The 10200-nt window shown below is 40.8% G+C and overlaps 1 protein-coding gene across 2 annotated transcripts in view; it reads left to right on the forward strand.

Annotated features, from left to right (window-relative positions):
• TBC1D19 (TBC1 domain family, member 19) overlaps positions 1-10200 on the forward strand; it is a 304338-nt gene that overhangs the window by 289391 nt on the left and 4747 nt on the right. For both annotated transcript variants that reach the window (XM_006866308.1, XM_006866309.1), the window contains one exon: positions 7899-8014. In XM_006866308.1, the coding sequence (XP_006866370.1) occupies positions 7899-8014 (116 nt within the window). The remainder of the gene's footprint in view (positions 1-7898; positions 8015-10200) is intronic.

Genomic DNA, 10200 nt, shown 5'->3' on the forward strand with positions numbered 1-10200 from the left:
ATGGGTTCCAACTCATAGCAACCCTCCATAGGGTTTCCAAGGCTGTAAATCTTTACGGGAGCAGAAAGCCTCATCTTTCTCCTGCAGAACAGCTGGTAGTTTCAAACTACTGACCCTGAGGTTCACAGCCCAATTCATAACCACTACGCTACCAGAGCTCCTACTTAATGTATAGAAGGAAGAATTTATTATTTGCTCTAAATCCACTTTGGTTCTATCACTTGTCTGTCAGTTTGTTGTTAGTGATTATTAGTGGTATCTTGCTGCTACTGTTACTGCTGAGTACCATCAAGTTGGTTCTGACTCAGAGCCACCCTGTAAAGGATTTCTGGGGCTGTGAATCTTTATGGGAGCAGAACCTTATCTATCTCCCTTGGAGCTACAAGTAGGTTCAAACTGCTGACCTTTGGATTATTGTTGTTATTGTTAAGTACCATCAAGTCAGTTCTGACTGGTAGCCACCCTGCATAGGTTTTCAGGGAAGCAGCTACTGGGTTTGAACTGCTGATCTAGGGTTAGAAGTCCAGTGCTTATCCTGCAGTGCCACAGCAGTACTCTGACCTTGTGGTTCACAACATGCAAACGGACACAGAGGCTATGTCTGATTCCCTTCGACTTCACAAGAAGGAAGGAGAATTAAATTTAAAATCAGCCCAAGGCCTAAGATGCGGACGTCAGACATACCTCCACCCTACAACCTTCTTTTTCCTATTCTGACATCAACCATTCTTCCTATAGTACTCGGTTTCACATCTGGGTCTAGAAATCGGTTGCAATGGCCACACAGAACTCAGACAGTACTCCTAATTATGGGTCATTAGGAAATTGAACAGGTTACACTTCAGGATCAGAAACGGCTCAGGACTCAGCAGTCCTCCAGTCAGGAACACTTCCTCTCTGTGCTTCTGCAGGCACGCCTCACTCTTGTCTTCGGCATCTCAGCCATATGGCCCCTTGGCCATCAAGAACATCATACATGAAGAAAGCAAAAAGTCATTAAGAAGACAAGAAAGAAGGAAAAGGTCAAAATGGATGTCAGACGAGACACTGAAACTTGCTTCTCCAGCGTAGAGATGCTAAAACAAATGGAAGAAATGAGGAGGTCCAAGAGCTGAACAGATAATTTCAAAGATCAGCTCGAGAAGATAAAGCTAAATATTACAACACAATGTGCAAAGATCTGGAGTCACAAAACCAAAAAGGAAGAACATGCTCAGCATTTCTCAAGCTGGGGGAACTGAAGAAAAAATTCAAGCCTCGACTTTCGTTATTAAAAGATTCTCTGGGCAAATTATTGAATGATGCAGAAAGCATCAAAAGAAGAGAAGGAATACAAAGGGTCACTGTACCAAAAGGAAATGGTTGATGTCCCACTGTTTTAAGAGGTAGCATATAACCAAGAGCCAATGATACTGAAGGAGGAAGTCCAAGGTGCATTGAAGGAATTGGCAAAGAACAAGGCACCAGGAATTGATGGAATACAAATTGAAATCTTTCAAGAAAGTGATCATCTTTGCCAAGAAATTTGGAAGACAACTATCTGGTCAACTGATTGGAAGAGATCCATATTTGTGCCCATTCCAAAGAGAGGTGACCTAATGGAATGCGGAAATCATCAGACTATATCTTTGATATCCCATGTGAGTAAAGTTTTCTAAAGGTAATAGAGAAACAACTGCAAGCAAATATTGACAGAGAACTTCTAGAGGTTCAAGCTGGATTCAGAAGAGGCCGTGGTCCAAGAGATATCATTGCTGATATCCGGTGGATCTTGGCTGAAAGCAGAGAATACCAGAAAGATGTTTACCTGTGTTGTATTAACTACACAAAGGCTTTCAATCGTGTGGATCGTGATAAGCTATGGACAACATTGTGAAGTATGAGTATTCTGGAACACTTAATTGTGCTCATGAGGAATCTGTAACTGGATCAAGAAGCAGTTGTTCAAACAGAACATGGGAACACTGAATGGTTTAAAACTTAAAAAGGTGTGCGGCAAGGTTGTATTTTTTTCACCATATTTATTCATCCTGTATGCTGAGCAAATCATCTGAGAAGCTGGGTTATATGAAGAAAGACGTGGCATTAGAATTGGAGGAAAACTCGTTAATAACCTGCGATATGCAGATGATACAACCTGGCTTGCTGAAAGTGAAGAGGACTTAAAATACTTACTGATGAAGATCAAAGATCACAGCCTTTGGTATGGATTACATCTCAATATAAAGAAAACAAAAATCTTCACCACTAGACCAATAAACATCATTCTTATCAACGGAGAAAAGATTGCAGTTGTCAAGGACTTCATTCTTCTTGGATCAACTATCAACACTCATGGAAGTAGCATTCAAGAAATCAAAGGACATATTGCATTAGGCCAATCTGCTGCACAACACCTTTTTAAAGTGTTGAAGAGCAAAGATGTCAACTTGAGGACTAAGGTGCACCTGACCCCAGTTATGGTATTTTCAATAACCTCATATGCATGCGAAAGCTGGACAGTGAATAAGGAAGACCAACCATATAAGAATTGGTACTTTTGAGTTCTGGTGTTGGAGGAGAATATTGAAAGTGTCATGGGTTTCCAAAAGAACCAATAGATCTGTTTTGGAAGAAGTGCAGCCAGAGCAATCCCTGGAGGCCAAGATGGCCAAACTTTGTCTCTCATACGTCAGACATATTGTCAGGAGGGACCAATCGCTGGAGAAGGATATCATGTTTGGTAAGATGGAGGGTCCGAGAAAAAGAGGAAAACCCCTAACGAGATGGATTGGCCAAGTGGAAGCATCGATGGACTCAAGCATGGTAACAGTAGTGAGGTTGTCCCAGGAGCGGGCAGTGTTTCATTCTGCTGTGCATAAGGTCGCTATGGGTCGGTACTGACTGTTGACACCTAACAACAACCAATTTCTTCAGTCTGAAATTGATCAAATATGCAATTAAAATGTATTAATAATTACTGGTGATTGAAATGCAAAGATTGGAAACAAAGAAGAAGGATCAATAGCTGGAAAATATGGCCTTGGTGATAAAAAGTATACTAGAGATCACATGATAAAAGGTAAAAGAGCTGAACAGAAAATTCAAAGGACAATTCAAAGACAAAGTCAAATATTAGAATGAAATGAGCAAAGATCTGAAGTTAGAAAACCAAAAGGAAACAACACACTCAGCATTTCTTATAAGCTGAGATGAAGCTTAAGAAATGAAAGAAAAAAAAATCTAAGCCTCAACTTGCAATATTGAAGGATGCTAAAGACAAAATATCGACTGATACAGGAAGCATCCAAAGAAAGTGGAAGTAATACATAGCATCAACCATTTGAAGACGTAGCATCTGATCAAGAGCCAGTGGTACTGAAGGAAGAAGTCCAAGGGACACTGAAGGCATTGGCAAAGAACAAGTCTCCTGAAATTAATGGGAAAAATTAAAATTGTACCAAACTGATGCAGCACTGGAGGCACTCACTCATCTATGCCAAGAAATTTGCACAAGATCCATTTTTATGCCCATTCCCAAGAAAGGTGGTGCAACAGAATGTAGAAATCATCAGACAGTAACATTAATATGCAAGTAAAATTTTGCTAAAGATAATTCAAAAACAGCTGCAGTAGTCCATTAACAGGGAGCTGCCAGAGGTCTAAGCCAGTTTCAGACAAGGATGTGGAAAGAGGGATGTCATTGCTGATGTCAGAATGATTGTGGCTAAAAGCAAATACCAGAAAGATGTTTTTACTTGTGCTTTATTGACTTTGCAAAGTCTTTCTACTATATGGATCATGACAACCTATGGAGAACATTGCAGAGAATGAGTATTCTGAAACACATAATTGTGTTCATGAGGAAACTGTACATAGGCCAAGAAAGAGACAGTCATTCAAACAGAACAAGGGGACACTGGTTTAAAACCAGGAAAGTGAGCCAGGTTTGTATTCTTTCACCACATTTAATCAATCTGTATGCAGAACAAGTAATCTGAGAAGCTGGATTATATGAAGATTATATTAGCATCAGCCTTGGGGGAAGACTCACTAATAACCTGTGATATGAAGATCATAGAACCTTGCAAAGAAGACTTAAAATCCTTACTGATGAAGATCAAAGACCACAGCCTTCAGTATGGGTTGCACTTCAGTGTAAAAAAAAAACAAAATCCTCACCACTGGACTGATAAATGGAGAAAAGATTAAAGTTGTCAAAAACTTCATTTTGCTTGGATCCACCATCAACACTCATGGAAGCAGCAATCAAGAAATCAGTGGACACACTGCATTAGGCAAATCTGCTGCACAAGAACTCTTTAAAGTGTTCAAGAGTAAGGATGTTGGTTTGAGGACTAAGGTGCCTCAAACTCACTCAAGCCATGCTATTTCAATGTGAAAGTTAGACAGTGAATAAGAAAGGCCATAGAAGAATTGATGCCTTTGAGTTATGGTGTTGGAGAGGAATATTGAAAGTACCATGGACTGCCAAAAGAATTAACAAATCTGTGTTGGAAAAAAGTACAGCCAGAATGCTCCTTAAAAGCCAGGAAGGCCAGACTTCATCTCTCATTGTTGTTGTTGTTGTCAGGTGCCATCGAGTCGGAACCGACTCATAGCGACCCCATGCACAGCAGAACGAAGCAATGTCTGATCCTGGGCCAACCTCACTACCCCTGCCACACTTGACACCGTCAATGATGCCACCTGGCCGATCCATCTTGTTGGGGGTCTTCCTCTTTTTCTCTGACCCTCCATCTTACCCAGTATGACATCCTTCTTAGTGACTGTTCTCTCCTGACAATATGTCCAAAGTATGAGAGACGAAGCTTAGCCATCTTGGTCTCCAAGGAGCACTCTGGCTGCACTTTTTCCAAAACAGATCTATTGGTTCTTTTGGCAGCCCATGGCACTTTTAGTATTCTCCTCCAACACCACAATTCAAAGGCATCAATTCTTCTATGATCTTCCTTATTCACTGTCCAGCTTTCGCATCCATATGAGATTATTGAAAATACCATGGCTTGGGTCAGGCGAACCTTAGTCCTCAAGCTGACATCTTTGCTTTTCAACACTTTAAAAAGTTCCTGTGCAGCAGATTTGCCCAATGCAATACATCGTCTGATCTCTTGACTGCTGCTTCCGTGAATGTTGATAGTTGATCCAAGAAGAATGAAGTCCTTGACAACTTCAATCTTTTCTCCGTTGATAAGAATGTTGTTTATTGGTCCAGTGGTGAGGATTTTTGTTTTCTGGACATTGAGAAAACAAAAGGAACATACCGAAGGCTGTGTTCCTTGATCTTCATCAGTAAATGTTTCAAGTCCTCTTCACTTTCAGCAAGCAAGGTTGTATTATCTGTATATCGCAGGTTGTTAATGAGTCTTCCTCCAATCCTGACGCCACGTGGCATCATCTCTCATACTTCAAGCATATTATCAGGAGGGACCAGTCCCTGGAGAAGGACATCATGCTCAGTAAAGTGGAGGGTCAGCAAAAAAGAGGAAGACCCCAATGGGATGAATTTGCACAGTGGCAGCAGCAGTGGGCTCCAGCTTAACAACAATTGTGAGAATGGCCCAGGATCAGGCAGTGTGTTCTCTTGTGCATAGGTTCACTATGAATGGGAACCAACTTGGGAGCTCCAAACAACAACAGGAGTCAGAACTGAACCCACAACAGTTAACAAAAACAGCCCAATCATTAGGTGGGAATTAGACATTGGATAGAAAAGCTATTATCAAATACATCAAGGTACCACACAGCCCAACTCATGACCCATATACCACCAAAGCGCCTACAGATAGCTCTCTTCTTGTTGTTAAGCAACTTGTTGTTCGAAGTACAGTGTTGATTCTATAGTGCCATACCAGGAGTCCACTAGGGGTATCTTCATGTTGTTATTAAGTGCTATCAAGTCAGTTTCAACTCATAGCTACCCTATATAGGGTTTCTGAGGAGCAGCTAGTGTGTTTGAACCACTGACCTTCAAACCAACCTTGAGTCCAGCGCCACACCAGTGCTCCTGGGGTATCTCATTACTGCTGCTAAGTGCTGTGTAGTCAATTCTGAGTCACAGCTACCCTGTATAGAGTTTCTCAGGTTTTAAATCTTCATGGGAACAAAAAGCTACATCTTTTTCCCACGGAGTGGCTTTTAGGCTCAAACCACCAACTTTATGGTTCGCAATCCTGTCCTTACTGTATAGAGCTACCGCGCTTCCAGGGGTATCTTGTTGTTGTTAAAGTGCCGTCGAGTGGATTCTGACCCATAGGGACCCTGTACAGAACAGGCGGTAGGTTTTAACGCTGACCTTGTGGTTCACAGTCCAGTGCCACACCAGGAGTCCAGAGTCTTTGTTGTTGTTTTAAGTGCCGTCAAGTCAGTTGCCACCCAGTGACCCTGTATAGCGTTCCTAAGTAGCAGCTGGTGGGTTTGAACTGCCAACTTTGTGTTTCGCAGTCCAGTTCTGAACCTCCAGAGCCACACCAGGAGTCCCAAAATAACTAAGATACTTAAATGTGTCCTTCCACAATGTTTATGTGATGTTAGATCAAAATTTCATGAAAATGGGAAGTGGAGCCACATCTGAGGAGAAATAGAAGAGGCTGCAGGGAGGGAACTCAGAGCAAACGGGGATCATTATGGTGGGAAGAAGACAGGAGCAGGCTTTCAAACACCAAGATAAAAATGGGAGTTCCTCCTTCTCCTGAAAAAGTCTTCCAAACAAAATCACAATTCTGTATTTCAAACATCATAGAAATGCCATTTAGAAAACACCTCATATTATCTGTTGATAATACTTAGTTGGTACTCTTTCCTGTTGTTGTGAAGTGCCGTCGAGTCGGGTCTGACCCATAGTGACCCTGTATAGGGTTTCCGAAGAGCAGCTGGTGAGCCTGAACCACCGACCTTTTGTATCAAACGGACTTTGCGGTCCAGCACATTAACCCACAGTGCCACACCAAGACTCTTTCCTATGTCACCATTATAAAGCAGAATGTGTTAGTGATTAAGATTATAAAATACAAATTTAGCAGAAATAGTTTATGTTATACCTGAGTGTTGTATTCTTAAATTTATAGTAAATAGACTTTTTTTGTGTGAAATTGACATTTAAGTTTTGATTGTTGTTTTTTTAATTTGTATGAAGATATTTTATTTATTGTTAGCAACTAAAATTTTGATGCCTTTCCAGTTTCTATTTATACATTTTAATCATTGAAAGGAACAATTTATTTTAATGAGTTATGGTACATATTAAAATTTCTATGAAGGAAGAAGTATAAAAATTCCACTTTCAATACTGAAATCAATTTTGTCAAACATATAGTTGGGTCTTCAGTGTGACAACTGATGCTGTAGGAGACTTGTAACTGTGAGTTTTCATTCTCAAGTAGATGCACGACTCTTCCCACTATTTGTTTCATCTTGTGTGAGCCGTGACGATTTGTACTTCTAGTCTAAGTCATCATATACATGGACATAAAGTTTTTCATAGTAGTTATAATTATCATTGTTAATTAACCTTTTCATACTGATAGGACCAGCAGTGACACCACCTCTTCATCCCTGAGATTGATGCTTGTACCTTTTCTTTATTTTTCTTGTTCAGTTTGGCTAGAGATTTATCTATGTTCTTCAACAGAAATGTTGGAATATAATTTATAGAATAGGAAAAGTATAAAACCATTGCCCTCTTAAAACTATTTGGAATAAAAATTCATATTATCATGGCTTGAGTAGAATCGTTAAGAGCATACTTGAATTTTAAATGCCCAGGTGATTTCTAAGACTCTCAAAGGAGTTACCCAAACAAAAGATTTGGTGACTCTCTTGGATTATGCCTTTGTGAAAGCAAAAAAAATAATAAAAAGGTACTGACAAGATCTATTTTCTGGTTTTCTTGCTTTCAGACTTCGCATATCATTTAAATGGATGGTTCGAGCTTTCTCTGGATACTTAGCTACAGATCAGCTCTTGCTTCTGTGGGATCGAATCTTAGGCTACAATTCTTTGGAAATCCTTGCTGGTAAGAGTAAGTGCTTGCTTGTACCGCACACACTGTTTCTATAGGAAGGCCCCTTTCCTTTCTTTCACCATCTGTAATCTGTTTGAATCTACATCTATATGGTAATTCCAAATGCAAGAACATTGAGTAGATTTCTGACTTAGAAAGCAAGTACTAAGTTTCTGGGATATACTTCTGACTGCTCAGAATGAGTCGTCCTAACCCTTTTGGCTCCTAGGAAAGTCCATGATGCTTTGCTTTCCACTCCCTTGTGTTAATCCAGTCAGAACCTTCTGTCTGCCAGCCCGAGAGGTCTGTGCAGCAGGTGGAGGAATGCTCTGCTCTTCTCCACACCCAAGTTCTGTCCTGCTCAGCGAAGACCTGAAAGCCAGCCTCAGACGGAGCCTCCTGCATAGCCGATGTCAGTTACCTGGGTCTACTCTCTGGGCCTGTTCGTCCTGAATGCAAGCACTTTTCCTTTTTTTCTAACAGCCTCTGACATCTGTCCTGGTGGTTGAGTTTTCACTTTTAACTATTCTCTTAGACCAGAAAGCTTTTAATTTTTTTTTTTTCAAGAAGCCACCAACTCAGCTATTTAATAATTAAAGCCATTCTTAATAGATATACACAAAAGGCAACTGTGCTATTACACTAGAGAAAACTCAAAAGGCACAGATTGCTTATCAGTTATGTTATTTTGCTTCCCTTGTGCTTAATAGACTCAATTATTGTTCTCATTGGCCTTATCAGAAGTCTAAGTAGCCATGACAAGGTTTTCATAGCATGGATGGTGAGTGAACAAGTTGGCGGTCGTGTGTCCTTCTAGAGTGATATGGGCTGAACCACTGGTGTGACCTCTACGAGAGGTCAGATTGTAAAAGCATCTCTGGACTAGTATGGAAATACTGCTCAGTTCAAGAAGAAGATTCTCTGGGTATCATATTAATATATGCTGAAATGCTCAGAGCTCTCTAGAAAGTGGGTGTCATTCTGAAAAGGAAAGCTGGAGTATCAATATAAGTGCTAAGGAGAGAACTGTTCCTCTGGTGTAACCGGAGACGTTCCTAACTGATATTTTTACAACTCAGTATCCTTCTCTCTCCATTTATTTCATACCCATGTAAATATGAATTATAAGAGAATGAACTGTGCCCATGTCTTTTGGTCGAATTGTAGTAACATATGGAAGGGACCCTAAAGATAATTAAGTATAAAAAACCCCAAGTCTGTTCCAACTCATTGTTGCTAAGTGCTGTGGAGTTGGTTGCACCTCATAGTGACGCTGAATAGGGTTTCCAAGGAGCAACTGGTGGGTTTGAACTGCTGACCTTTTGGTTAGCAGTCCAATACTCATCCTAAGCACCACAAACCACTCATAGCAACTCTATAAGGCAGAGTAGAACTGCTCCACAGCATTTCCCAGGCTATAAATTTACCAAAGCAAACTGCCTCATCTTTCTCCTGTGGAGTGACTGCTGGATTCAAACCAGTGACCTTTCAGTTAGTTCGTAGCTCAGTGCTTACCCCACTGCATTGCCAGGACTCCTTAATCAAGGGTGGTGTTGTTAAGAGCTGTCAAGTTGGTCTCAACTGGTAGGTTCCTGAGGAGCAACTAGTGAGTTTGAACCACCCACCTTTTGGTTCAAACTAGCCTCGCAGTCCTGTGCTTATCCTACAGTGCCACATCAGGACTCCTTTAAACACTTCTGACACTTCAGTGCTGAGCAGCCCCTGCTTACCCATTGTTGATGTTGTTAGGTGCCATAGAGTTAGTTCTGACTCATAGCGACCCTACACACAACAAAACAAACGAGTGCCAGTCCTGTACCATCCTCCTCATCATTGCTGTTTGAGCCCATTGTAGCCTATTGTGTTTCTAGAGACTATGACTTGTTGAATCGTACTGCAAAGAAACCAAAGTCGTTATCTCTTGTTTCCATTCAGGAATCCGCTGCCTCGCCTCAAAGTTTTTGGTTTTCTAGGTTAAGAAGCCTCATTTTCTGCTATGTAGACCGATTTTAGAATTTTTCACCAAACAACTCTCAGGAAACAGGATTTTAGACTTTTCACAAAATAGCTCTCCTATGGGTGTTCCCTGTACCAAAAGGAAACGGTTAATGTTCAACCATTTCAAGAGATACCATATGAACAAGAGCCAATGATACTCAGAGAGGAAGTCCAAAGTGCATTGAAAGAAGTGGCAAAGA

This window comes from Chrysochloris asiatica, unplaced genomic scaffold (assembly GCF_000296735.1).
Source record: "Chrysochloris asiatica unplaced genomic scaffold, ChrAsi1.0 scaffold00089, whole genome shotgun sequence".
Classification (NCBI taxonomy): domain Eukaryota; kingdom Metazoa; phylum Chordata; class Mammalia; order Afrosoricida; family Chrysochloridae; genus Chrysochloris; species Chrysochloris asiatica.